We start from the raw sequence: 14,192 nt of genomic DNA on the forward strand, positions 1-14,192 counted from the left end.
TGTCTCCTCTGTGCAGTCTGTGCTGCCGTCTCCTCTGTACAGTCTGTGCTGCTGTCTCCTCTGTACAGTCTGTGCTGCTGTCTCCTCTGTACAGTCTGTACTGCTGTCTCCTCTGTACAGTCTGAGCTGCCGTCTCCTCTGTATAGTCTGTGCTGCTGTCTCCTCTGTACAGTCTGTGCTGCCGCCTCCTCTGTACAGTCTGTGCTGCTGTCTCCTCTGTACAGTCTGTGCTGCTGTTTCCTCTGTATATTCTATACTGCTGTCTCCTCTGTACAGTCTGTGCTGCTGTCTCCTCTGTACAGTCTGTGCTGCTGTCTTTTCTGTACAGTCTGTGCTGCCATTTCCTCTGTACAGTCTATGCTGCCTCCTCCTCTGTACAGTCTGTGCTGCTGTCTCCTCTGTATAGTCTGTGCTGCTGTTTCCTCTGTATATTCTATACTGCTGTCTCCTCTGTATAGTCTGTGCTGCTGTTTCCTCTGTATATTCTATACTGCTGTCTCCTCTGTACAGTCTGTACTGCTGTCTCCTCTGTACAGTCTGTACTGCTGTCTCTTCTGTACAGTCTGTGCTGCTGTCTCCTCTGTACAGTCTGTACTGCTGTCTCCTCTGTACAGTCTGTGCAGGTGTCTCCTCTGTACAGTCTGTACTGCTGTCTCCTCTGTACAGTCTGTGCTGCCTCCTCTTCTGTACAGTCTGTGCTGCTGTCTCCTCTGTACAGTCTGTGCTGCTGTTTCCTCTGTATAGTCTATACTGCTGTCTCCTCTGTACAGTCTGTGCTGCCTCCTCTGTACAGTCTGTGCTGCTGTCTCCTCTGTATAGTCTGTGCTGCTGTTTCCTCTGTATAGTCTATACTGCTGTCTCCTCTGTACAGTCTGTACTGCTGCCTCCTCTGTATTGTCTATATTGCTGTCTCCTCTGTATAGTCTGTGCTGCTGTCTCCTCTGTACAGTCTGTGCTGCTCCATCCTCTGTACAGTCTGTACTGCTGCCTCCTCTGTATTGTCTGTATTGCTGTCTCTGTACAGTCTGTGCTGCTGACTCCTCTGTACAGTCTGTGCTGCTGTCTCCTCTGTACAGTCTGTGTTGCTCCCTCCTCTGTACAGTCTGTACTGCTGTCTTCTCTATACAGTCTGTGCTGCTGTCTCCTCTCCCCTCCACAGTTCCTTCTGTGGCACATATATGCTCCCCCCTACCCCCAGTAATAGTAGATAATTGGTTTCTTCTGAAAAGAAGATTGGATTCTAATAAAGGGAGAGGTGTTAGGATATGATGTGGAATTTTCTCTCAGGTGTGAAGTTCTACAGTTCTACAGAAGCTGAGAGAATAGGGATAGATGTTAGGTCAACTCTCACAGACTCCATCATAATGGAACTTCCATTCTAGATAACTCTGGCCTGTTCTCACTTTTAGGAGGACCTGGACAGGCGGTACAACATGGAAAAAGAGAAGCTGTACAAGATCCGGTTACTACAGGTGAGTGGCCACAGGGCCCAGGGGCGCATAGATGTGCCTGGCCCGTACACATGTCCTGTGACTGGACGGAGGTATAGGTATTTAAGAGCTAGCGTGGCCAGGACCTGCTCACTGCTCCTGTTGCAACCAGACGTGCCATGACGTAAGGAGTTGCCTGCAGCAACACAGTGTCTGTTACTTTCAGCATCGCTGAACTTCACCCTGCCTGCAGAGTTGGTATGATCGGCCTAATGATTGCAGTTGTTCTACATGTTCCAAGTTCTGTTCCCAGAACGCATGTCACTTGCCTCAAGGCCACCTGTACCTCTCCATCTGCAAGGCATCTGACACCTTCTTCTGAACTCCACAGGTACCCACACTCATGTGTACATGCCCTCACATAAACACACACAAGTACAGATCATTAAAAAGGTAAATTAATTTCAGAGGAGGCTGAAGAGATGGCTCAGCAGTTAGGAACACTGACTGCTTCTCCACGTGACTCAGGTTCGATTCCCTGCATCCATGTGGCAGCTCACAACTATCTTTCAGTCCCAGTTCTAGGGGATGGATCCAGCACCCTCTTCTGCCTTCCAAGGCACCCACAGGCACACATGTACATGCAGGCAAAACATAAAGTGATAAAAGTAACTTTCAGTAGGTTAACCATTTCTCTCAAGGCAAACCTCAGGTAGGTCCTAGAAGCAGGGTTGAAGTTGAGGTCTACTTACTAACTAGAGAGTTGAGAGCATAGCTTCACAAATGGAGTGGGAGACGGTGAAGCCAGCTCCAAACCTAAGTGCAGTCAGTACTGTATTTCTGAGTCTGTTGTATTGCCAGTGCCTGTCTCGTGGAGATTCAAACCTACAGATGACCCTTGGCCCTGTGTTATGTGTTAGTTTGGGCCACTTTCTCTTCCTTTGCCGGGGTTCCTGGGAAGCCAAGCTTTGGTGGGAGCCCGCAGGGCTCCGTGGGCCGATGAGAGGCTAGTCTCAGCCTTCTGGCTCTTAATTGCTTTGTGAGATATTTGGTCATCATATTCAGATGAGTCAAATGTGTCCTTGATATAAGAGCACTATTCTGATTTTTAATGTTTTAGCTCAAGCTGGCCTCAAACTCTGTGTGTAGCCTGGGCTGGCCTTGAACTTCAGATGATCCTGCCTCCCTCTCCCAAGGGCTGAGATTATAGATATGCACCACCGTGTATGACTAGCCTTCAAATATGTAAAGATGGCTTCTCAGCCTTCAGCAAAACCAGGTGCAAATATTTAAAGGTATTAATACAATCTGGGCCCTACTGCTGTTTGGAGACCCTGACTAGCTACTTCTTACATATTCAGCAATGCATCGGGTCCCAGTAAGAGGAACTGGAAAGACCTACCCTCTGGGAACTAGTTATCTGAGGACCAAGATCTGCCCTTATATGCCAATGTACAAGGCTCTTTATGCAGGAAATGCCACGCCTGAGGAGAGGCTGGGGCCAAGCTAGAGGATACAAGGAAGCTGGTGGCTTGCTGAGGGCCTGTGTAGAGGCAGCAGGAGCTCTGAGTGGATCTGGCAGGGGAAAGTGAGGATTGCATCTAATGGAATTTGGTGACGGCTCGATGAGAGGCAGAGGGGGATCAAGATTGATGTGGAGGTCACTGGGAAGCAGGCATAAAGGAGCAGGGACATGAGGCAGTGTGAGGAAAGGGTGAGTAAAAGCTCTTAAAAGCTCTGCTGGCCTGGCCTGGCTCCGCTGGAAGACAGCTCAGTTCCAGAAGCGTTTGCCTTGCAAGTGTGAGGACCAGAGAGCACATCCCTTGAAGCCACGTAAATTCCAGGCACACATTGTGGCCCACCTGGAAGTCCACCCTCAGAGGGAGACAAGAAGGTCACCAGAGCAAACTGGCCAGCAAGCCTGCTGCCAGTCCTGTCTGAGCTCTGGGTGTGGCTCAGAGACAGGCACTGCCTCGGTGACTAAGATGGAAGAATGACCGGTGATGCCTGCCATCAACTTTAAGCCTTCATGTATGTGTACATGCGTATGTGTACACAAGCTCCCACACACATGAGCACCACATTGCACACGAAAAACTTGAGGGGGCCAGTAACCATTAGGCAGCATTGTGGGAAGAACAATTGGGGTCAGCTCCAACTCAAAAGAGTTTGGGCGGGAGAACAATCTTCAGTGGGAATGGTAACTAAGGCTGTGGGCATGTGGGCAGGACCCAAGGCTAAATAAACCCTAGTGAGCGGTCAAGCAAGAGCAAGAGAGGCAGTGGGAGAGGAGCTGAAGGCTGCTCACCAGGGCTGAGAGACCCCTTGGGCAGTCAAACACTGAGATGATAGCTTTTGCTTTGTTTAGTTTTGTTTTGATTGAATGGTATCTCTTAGAAGCCTGTCCTTTTTAATGAGAGAGAGAAAAGGGGTGGATCGAGGGGGGAGAGGAAGTAGGAACGGGTAGAGGGAGTGGGAATAATTGGGATGGATTATTTATAAAAGAATCTATTTTCAATAGTGGTTGAGGATTGAAGGAGCTAGAAGCTCCACTATTTACCCAGAATGCTTCCAAAGTGAGGCTATTCCTGGCAAGACACTAGACGCATACTCCCAGTGACTGCAGTTAGGGAACCCACGGCGATCCAAGTCCTTGGTAAGCAGTGAGTTCTTACTTCCAGCCAGACCGTTGGTGAGGGCTGACTTACACAGAGCAGGGGTGACACCAACAAGCCCTCTGTAACACAAGTGACAACTCGTGAAAGTGCACCCCTAGAGCCCGAGCCATTTGCAGGCAGGTAGACAGGTGGAGGTCTCCTTGACCCGGTTCCTAGGCCACATGGCTGGTCAGTGTCCTCCGCAGCAGTTGTCTGCTGCTTCCTTGGGGAGGGACCTAGTGAGTCTTGTGAATTCCAGCTTTCCCAGAATGTGGAGTTGGTTTACTTCCTGCATCTCCTGAGCCCTGGCCTGCAGCCTGCCCTTACTTCTTCCTGGCAGGAGTGGTCCTCTTGAGAGGGAGCTGGGAGGCACTGAGGCTTAAAGGGCAGAGGGAGGCACTGAGTGTGCCTGGCTGTCAGGGCAAGAGGCTGGTGACTGACTGCTGGGACAGCGCAGCAAAGGCTTGAGCAAATTTAAGTGCTGAGGAACAGCCAGTGTGTCCACAAGCACCCTCACACGTGCAGAACATTCTAGAAACAAAGACACAATCACAAGGTATTGAGTGCTGGTGTGAGGCAGCCCCCAGCGTAAAGATGCTTGCTGACAAGTGTGTGCAGTGCAGGGCCAGGTTTGCTTCCTCTGCACACTGAAGAATCAGAAGGCAGGAGAAGGTCGCTTGAAATCTCGGGGAGGCCAGCAGAGCCATCATATGATGCTAGGGAAGTGGAGATTTCCTTGCGGGGTACTTGGCTTCATTAATAAAAGAAATTACGAACAGACTCAAACAGAAGCTCAAGGACAGTTCATTAATTAGAGTTGAGAAAGAAAAACCCAAGGCAGGGAGGCAGGCTGTGAATCAGAGTTGTCCAGGAGGAGAGTGAAGAAAACGTGGAGGCCAGCCACACAGGAGGGAGGGAGCCTCAGAAAGAGCTAAAGGCCAAGGGCATTCATTTGTGATTTTAAAAATACAGTCAGGCTCTTGCCAGCATTAGAAAGCAAAGGACAAAGAAAAGGAAACCGAGTAGTTAACCCTCTTCTGAGCCTGGACTCAGGAAGGCAGGCAGGCAGGCAGAGGGCTGGAGGCAGTCCCCTGGCCTGGTCCCTGCCCTGGCCTGCTGGACTGACCCTTAATGGAGGAGACAAGGGCATGTCTCCACCTAGAGGCGGACCCCGTCCTTACAGCACAAGCTTGATTCCAGGACTCCTGTGGTGGGAGTGGGAGCATGGTCACCAATTGTCCTCTAAATTCTACCACCCATCACGGCATATGCCAGGAAATACGCAAGCAAGCAAGCACATGTAACTTTACAAACGTTTAACATCAAATGGTTGTGCCTTAAGATTCTCATGAAGAAACGTACAGTCGGCCCCGGCACTCATAAGCAGAGTTAAGAGAGAGAAGCGGCTGAGAGAGAGGCAGGACCCAGGACCATCAGGGCTCAGACAGGAGGAAGAAAAGCTCAAGAGAACGACAGTGCTCAGCCCGGGCCTGAGATCTACACACAGCCATGGGAAGCTGAGTGCTGCGATCCTCAGGAAACGCACTGCTGTCTCCTGCACACCTGACAGGACAGTCTGCTCTCCCTGTGAAAGGCTTTGAGGAGCTAGTGTGGGCTTCCAAGTTGAGGAATTCAGAACACATTTTGGAGAGGCAGCAGGATGGCACTTGTCATCTGGGACTCCTCACTGCCTGTCCTCTGATCAGTCACAATCCCATGTGAGGACCTCAGGCCAGCAGAGGAATGTGTGTCTTTGTGGCTGGCTCAGCTGTGAGGAGCAGACAAATACAGCCTTTGACCCGGACTTCTCTCCCTGTCCCTTTGCATTTAGGCGCGAAGAAATCGAGAAATAGCGATTTTGCATCGCAAGATTGACGAAGTGCCCAGTCGAGCAGAGCTGATACAGTATCAGAAGCGATTTATTGAACTCTACCGTCAGAGTAGGTGCATTGATCAAACACACAGACCCTTGGGCTTCGGGAGGGATGGGAGGGAAGGGGCTTCTTGCACTTTAGCACAATGCAGCATTGGTCAGAGCACAGTCCACAAATGCCACGTTGATACTTCATCTCTGGGCTTGCTGAACATCTCTGGGAGATGACTTGGAGTGCGCTGTTTGCTCTGTAGATGGACTCAGGACCTTGAGAGTCCGCTTTGGCCAGTTCTCTTGGTGGTTAGCCACGTGCGGTCACCTGAGCGAGCCTCCCTCTTCTTTCCAGCTTCCTAGAAGCATCCCCACCCCAGCATCTCCAGATGGCCCGTGCTCATGCTCCACAGAGCCTCCCTGGAGCTGCTCTAGAGCATCGTGCTCTCTCCATAATCCAGGCCCTGTCTCACCTCAGCCCACAGTACAGTTGCTGTATCATGTCAGGCTCCAAGCTGTAAAACAATATTATTACTATTCTGTATATATTAATTAATGCTGAAAATTAGTACAGTGGCAGTTATTCCTTAATCAGCTAGTTCCCCAGATAACCACAGAGGCCTTTAATATCTCAAGGTTTAGATCTTAACCAGGCAGACTCTCGATTAGCTCTTCTAAGTTAACCAACCACCAGCCCAGCCAGTCACGTGGCTAGCTAGACCTTCCAGGCCTGTAGGCACATGCGACTTTCTTCTTCCCAGAGTTCCTTTCCCCCTCCCAGGAAGTCCCACCTTATGTTTAAAGGCTGTCAATATGGCTCAGTTGTTTAGTGGACATGTTTTTGCAGAGGACTGGGGTTAAATTCCTACCAGCCACGTGACAGCTCACAGATGTCCATAACTCCAGTTCCAGGAGACCCAGCACCCTCCATGGGTACTGAGCGCGTGTGTTGTGCACACACATTCACGCAGACAGAGCATCCATACGCATTTTTTATAGGCCAGGTGCAGAGGTACACACATTGGAGACAGCTAGATCCCTGCAGTTCACTGATCACCCAGACTACCTTAGTAAGTCAGCTCTGGGTTCAGTGAAAGAGGCTTGTCTCCAAAAATAAGGCGGAGAGGGACTGAGAAAGATACCCAGTGCTGACCTCTGACCTCTGAATGCACATGTGCACACACACAAGCACACACACACAGAGACAAAGGCTTCCGTAATGACTAAGTGCATAAAGCTCTGGGCAGGCACATGCCACACGGGGTTGCGGTGCTATGGTCCGGTCACTGATGTCCCTGGGCACATGCCACATGGGGTTGCGGTGCTGTGGTCAGGTCACTGATGTCCCTGGGCACATGCCACACGGGGTTGCGGTGCTGTGGTTGGTTCACTGATGCTCTTGCACTAGGATGCTGATCTCTTTGCATTGGCAGTTTCTGCAGTGCACAAGGAAACCAAGCAGTTCTTCACTTTGTACAATACCCTGGATGACAAAAAGGTCTACCTGGAAAAGGAGGTAAGAGCCTTTGTCTGCTTACTCCTTTCTTTTCTTATTCCATTTTAAATGTTACTGTGGAGGGGAGGTGTTGTACATACGTGGAGGTCAGAGGACAGCCCGCAGGAGGCGGTTCTGTCCTTAGTGTGAGCTCCAGGAGCCCAGGTCTTCAGGCGTAATGGAAGCACCTTTGTACTTAGGACTTCTCACTGGCTCTAGTAGGAGACTTTATGGAAAGAAAGTAACGTAGATGAGTCACTGACACCATGGTAGCCCCAGAAGGTTCGCACGGACCTGGAGCCTGAGATGGAGTAGCTAGCGTAAGGAGAGAGTGACTGCCTTCCTGTGCCAGGTACTGGGCTTGTCACTGCAAAGCAGTGGGAGTTAGCTCACTGCAGTGAACTAAGGCTGGTGTCTACCCATTCCGTAGTATCATCGTGTGAGAAACACCAGCACGAGGCGCTGGGAAGATGGCTCGGTGTGGAAAGTGCTTGCTTTCCAAACGCGAGGGGCCTCAGTTCAGTCGCCAGAACCCACATTCAAAACAAAACAAACAACACCAAAACCCGGCGTGGTACTATGCTTGTAATGCCAGGACTGGGTAGGCAGAGATAGACAGACCACTGGGGATCACTGCTCCAACCCCAGCCCAGCCTCCTTGATGAGCTTTGGGCCTTAAAGAGGAAGGTGGGCAGCCTTGTGAGGAATAGCAGCTGAGGTTGTCTTCTGGCCTCCACACGCAAGCGCACATTCAAACACAAAGTCCAGGGATAGTAACTGCTCATAGATGAGCCAACAGGTTGAACGGTGCCCAGCCAGGGGACCCCAGACAGAGTCTCACAAGGTCGGATGGATGCTCTACCTGTGAGGGCAGGGGCAGTTTCCATGGGAACAGGACCATGAAGGTTGTGTTTTATCAGAAGCTCTCAGGACCACTCAGCAGCTGGCCATGTTGGTGGCCTTGGTGATTCTGAGGGAGTAGAGCAGTGGAGGATGGGTGCTGTCTTCTGTCTCCACCCTACGGGCCCACCCTGGGCTGATAGCCTCAAACAAGAGGGGTGATTGGGAGGACCAACCGATCCCAGCAGGCAGTTTGTCCAAAGAGCCTCTGCTACTAGAGTCCCCTTTAAAGAGCCGTCTTCCCACATTCTCGTGGTCACGCATTCTAGGGAAAATGGCTTTCTTTAAGTAGATGGAGTGGGATTCTCTGAGGAAAACTATGCAGGTAAAAACATGCTGTTCTTTCCTTTGTTCTGTTGAATGTCACCTACTTGACGAGGTGTGTCTCCCCTTCAGTGGCCTTGTCCCAGCCTGGCAAGCTCTCCAGCAAGAGCTGGGGTGTGTGGGGACCTTTTAGCTTTCTACTTACACAGTTCTTTTTCTCTCCCTCAGATTAGCCTGCTGAACTCAATTCATGAGAACTTCTCACAGTAAGTACTGGCTGCCCTCCTCCCCGCCTCCCTCCTCCTCCCTCCCTCCTCCCTTCCTCCCTCCTCCCCGCCTTCTGCCTCCTTCCCTCCCCACCTCTCCACCTCCCTCCTGGACTGGCTGAGGAGTGACTGAGAATGTGTTGTGCTCACATGTTCTGGTACTGGGTCATGAGTCTCCCTTTCCCTACCCACTAAGGGCAGACACGCCTTAATGGAAGGCGTAAGAGGCAGGGTAAAGAGCCTGCCTTGCACAAGGACCTGGGTTCCATCCCAGAACTCTTAGAAGGAAAATCAAGTGTAGTGTCCTGATTGTAACCCCAGAGCTGGGAGTCAGAGACAGGAGGATCCCTAGGGTTCAGTGTCCAGCCAGCCTTTTCTACTTGGTAACCTCCAGGCCATTGAGATATTGAGATAGCCTGGGAGAGACTTGAGGCCCGGGGAGTGGGAGGTCTGGGGGAGGGGGACATCCTCTTATAGATGGTATGGAATGAGGAACAGTCAGAGGGCGGACAGGGGTGATAGGGAGACAGGACTGTAAAAAAGGATTTGGGAGGGGGGAGGTGGTACCTTCTACCTTGTGGATCCCGAGGAAGAATTCTTGATGGTCTATTTTGTAAATTAACATACATCCTCCAAACTGGGGATTTAGCTCAGAGGTAGAGTGTTCGTGTAGACTTGTAAAGCCCTGGGCTCAGTTCCCCAGCACTGCATAAACTGACTTCTTGGTGTAAGCATGTAATTCCAGCACTTGGAAGGGAAGATAGGAGAACCAAGAGTGGTTTAAGGTCAGTTTGACTGTGAAGTTTGTTCACGGCCCACCTAGGCTATATGAGATTCTACCATAAAATAAACTGTATAGAAAGACCATCTGTATAAATCATATAGCAAGGGAACCCAAGTAATACTAGCTCTGGAGTGTGTTCATGGTAGGCTAGCCTACCCACCTTGACGGTAGCCCAGGCTTGCGCCCTGGCAGCCGACTAGAATTTTGTTTTGTTTTTCCGAGACAGGGTTTCTCTGTGTAGCCCTGGCTATCCTGGAACTTACTTTGTAGACCAGGTTGGCCTCGAACTCAGAGATCTGTCTGCCTCTGTCTCCTAAGTGCTGGGATTAAAGGCGTGCGCCACCACCACCGGCTGACTAGAAACATTTTAAGGCCAAGTCCACGGGGCTCTAGAGTTCACAGGCTCAAGACTTTCTACATCTTTTTTATTTTAAACACAGCAGGGCTGAGCCATTCTCCATTGAGCCTGAACCTGAATTCCATCTGCAGGACCCTTGGCTCATGCGCATACAAACATACACAGGCAGACAAACAGACACAGACAGACACAGACAGACACACACAGACACACACACACACACACACACACATAGTTTGTAAAACAAAATTCCAAAGGTTTGATTTTACCAAATGAGGCGCCAGACTCAAACTCAGGAGCCAGAGGCTATGGTAAAAGTGTTCTAGCTCAGAGAGGCAGAGAAAGCACCCAGCTGGCCTTCCTCCTCAACTGATAGCCCAGAAGGAAAAGCCCTGTTCTCCTCCACACTGTGTTAAAAAGCCTTCCAACTGAAGGTCCCTCCTCCCTACTTCCTGTGTACCTCTCTATCCACCTCCTGACTTCCTCCCACTCTCTATGGTTTTTTCCTGTGTTCACTCCCTGTCAGCTTGTTGCTTGCTCTACCCCTTCACCTATGGCTGATTTTCTTCAGTCTTTGTGCAGTAAACAGAAAGCTCTTGGATTAAAGGTGTGTGCTAGGGCTGAGTCACACCACAACTGCAAATAGGTTCCTCCAGTTTACAGCCTCGGGGTTCTCAGTATGATCAGATATGCTGCAACAGACATAACAGACACACACACAGCACTAGGAAGTTCAGAGGTAGCACCTGCTTTGTGTCCTGTTGCTCTTCTCAGACTGGAGGGCTGAATCCCTGATAACCACGGCAGAGTTCTGCTCTGTCAGCCCACTCTCAGAAGAACTCCCCGCCTGTGAGTGCCAAGCCCTGAGCATTCCAGTTCCCTTCCCTCTGCTTGGCTGGATTGGGTAGGAAGGTATCATATGCAGGCACACCAGGAAGCCTACCCCTTCTACCGCCTCCAGCAGAGTCAGGTTCTCAGCTCCGATCTGGGAGTGCTCAGAACGTGTCCTGTAATCCAGGCCTTGTCTCCCTATTCTCAGAATCTTAAGAAAACTGAATTAATTTCTAAAGCAATACATGCCTTAATTTGTGGCCAATGGCATTTGTATTATTTTTATTCACATTTTATGTTGAAGAAACGTAGTTTGGTTAAAAGTTATGAGGAAGAAGTGGGAGATCCTTGGTAGGCAGCACTTTGAAGCTGCCTGTGTGCCTACTGCGACTTAGAGGGTGCACATGCCTGTGTGTAGATTAGGGAAGCAGCCTGTTCTCACCTGCGTAGTCTCCCTCAGCATCTGCTTCTGTCTACTCAGAGATGTTCCTTACGCAGCCCGTTGCCATAGGAACGCAGGGAGAATGGGGAACAAGATTCAAGTTTGGTTATCAGACCAGAGGTTTGGAATCCCGACTGCCTGGTACTCTTGGTGCCTCCCTCAGCCCACTGTGCCCTGCAAAGGTCTAGTTGACTGTTGGGGCACGCTCTAGGCACAGAGCTGACTCCTTGGTGTCCCCCACCCCCTTTCTAATGATGCCACGTGCTGGACCTACCTCTGCTGATTTTTCTTACAGAGCCATGGCCTCCCCTGCTGCCCGGGACCAGTTTTTAAGGCAGATGGAGCAGATCGTCGAAGGCATCAAACAAAGCAGGATGAAGGTCAGTGGACTTACTGTATAACTGTGCAGGGTGTGTGGTGGTGGGGAGGTCGTGGCATAGGCTCTCCATCCAGCTGCGCCCTGCATTGCCCCCCCAGCCATGAGACTCTGGGGAGCCATGAGGCCTCCACATTGCTGTGGGTCATAACTCCCGGGCTCCGAGCGAGCACTCCTGTGTGTCAGACACTGCACTGCTCCCCCATGTTAAGTGAGCGATACTGCCCCTTCCCTGCAGCATCAGGACTGCCCTCCCCGGCAGTCCTCCCCTCTTGTCCAGCCACCTCTCCCTGGACGTTTACCTCACGGCATTCACAAGGCGTGGTGATGCTGTCCAATTTTGATGCTGGAGAGAGATCCTGGGGCTTAGTGGTCAGACAGCCTAACCTGCTTAGCCAGTGCTAGACCAAGTAGACACCCAGTCTCAAAAGAGCAAGGTGAGGGATCACAGCCAAGTTTCTCCCCTGGCCTTACACACATGCACATGGACACATGCACATGGACACATGCACATAGACACATGCACATAGACACATGCACATGGACACATGCACATAGACATATGCACATAGACACATTCACATAGACACATGCACATAGACACATGCACATAGACATATGCACATAGACACATGCACATAGACACATGCACATGGACACATGCACATGGACACATGCACATAGACACATGCACATAGACACATGCACATAGACACATGCACATGGACACATGCACATGGACACATGCACATAGACACATGCACATGGACACATGCACATGGACACATGCACATGGACACATGCACATGGACACATGCACATGGACACATGCACATAGACACATGCACATAGACACATGCACATAGACACATGCTCATAGACACATGCACATGGACACATGCACATGGACACACGCACATGGACACACGCACATAGACACATGCACATGGACACATGCACATGGACACATGCACATGGACACATGCACATAGACACATGCACATGGACACATGCACATAGACACATGCACATAGACACATGCACATAGACACATGCACATAGACACATGCACATGGACACACGCACATGGACACACGCACATAGACACATGCACATGGACACATGCACATGGACACATGCACATAGACACATGCACATGGACACATGCACATGGACACATGCACATAGACACATGCACATGGACACATGCACATGGACACATGCACATGGACACATGCACATAGACACATGCTCATATATACACTCAGGCCGCACCTGCACTGTACGTGAATATTTTCTGCCTTCATCTCCTGGCTGGCTGATGGTCTACATTTAGCTTCAGAAAATAATTGCACATAGCACCTGGTTCTGTGAGTTGCCCCTCCTCCCAGCCCTCTACATCATGGAGTCCACATGCCTTCACCACCACCAACTCCATTCCTTTCTCCTCAACACTGATGCGGCTGGGCACTGTGATGCGCATTTGCTCACTCTTTAGACAGTTGTTGGTTGTTGGTTGTTGGTTGGTTGGTTGGTTGGTTGGTTGGTTGGTTGGTTAGTTGGTGGTTGGTTGGTTAGTTGGTGGTTGGTTAGTGGTTGGTTGGTTAGTTGGTTGTTGGTTGGTTAGTTGGTGGTTGGTTGGTGGTTGGTTGGTTGGTCTGGTTTGGCACTGATTGCCAGGATGTGCCCTGTGAGAACAAAGACTTTACTTGTTCACTGCTAACTCTAGGCTCTCTGTAAGTGTTCTATTACTCTTTACTAAGTGTCCAAAGGACCCAAGCTTAGTCCCTAGAGACCTGAGAAAATACCTAGTGTGGCAGTGCTGGTGCACACGTGTATTCCCTGTGCTCGGGACCGGAACACAGAAGCATCCTTGGCGTTGATAGCCAGCCAGTCTCGGGTATTTGGCAAGTTTCAGGCCAATGAGAGCCCCGTCTCTATAATAGGGTGGCGCCAACTACGTGGCTTGCTGGGTACAGGCACGTGACAGAGGAGAAGGCTGGTTCCCACAGGTCATCCTCCAGCCTCCAGTCACAGCTTCCTCCAGCTGATGGCTACCATAGAAAATCTCTTTAAGACAGCATTTAGCGTCTGTGTGTAAGATCAGCATCCTGAAAACCCTACGCTCTGCTTATGTCATTACATCATAGCTTACGTTATGACACAGTTACAGTAAATGGAAGGTAGTTAGCTATGTTATTATAAACACAGTTGTATATATCAGGTTACTCACACAGCTGACATCCTGGGCTAGGTAACCCTCTGCCTTATGGCTGTCCTGAACCCGCTAGGGAGGTAAGCAGCATCTCCTTGTCAGTGACACCAACAACTCTACTTCTTTGGAATTACCACTCCAAACTGCTTGCAGATACTTACAAGTACCCTCTAGAGACAAAACAGTCCACAGTCAAGAATCCCCCAAAATACATGCTTTTCATCTGGCGGTCTATAAATAGTGAACTGCTGAGTAGCTTATAGAGCCCGCAGATGATACCGTTCAGAGAGAAAACAGGACAACCTGAGGA

General features: G+C 50.3%; 1 protein-coding gene across 1 annotated transcript in view; it reads left to right on the plus strand.

Moving 5' to 3' along the window:
• Ccdc93 (coiled-coil domain containing 93) overlaps nucleotides 1-14,192 on the plus strand; it is a 73,737-nt gene that overhangs the window by 51,510 nt on the left and 8,035 nt on the right. The window contains exons 18-22 of the mRNA XM_052200003.1: nucleotides 1,410-1,472; nucleotides 5,919-6,027; nucleotides 7,385-7,467; nucleotides 8,839-8,876; nucleotides 11,587-11,671. Coding sequence (XP_052055963.1) covers nucleotides 1,410-1,472; nucleotides 5,919-6,027; nucleotides 7,385-7,467; nucleotides 8,839-8,876; nucleotides 11,587-11,671 — 378 coding nt within the window. The remainder of the gene's footprint in view (nucleotides 1-1,409; nucleotides 1,473-5,918; nucleotides 6,028-7,384; nucleotides 7,468-8,838; nucleotides 8,877-11,586; nucleotides 11,672-14,192) is intronic.

The sequence above is a fragment of the Apodemus sylvaticus genome, chromosome 12 (assembly GCF_947179515.1).
Source record: "Apodemus sylvaticus chromosome 12, mApoSyl1.1, whole genome shotgun sequence".
NCBI lineage: Eukaryota > Metazoa > Chordata > Mammalia > Rodentia > Muridae > Apodemus > Apodemus sylvaticus.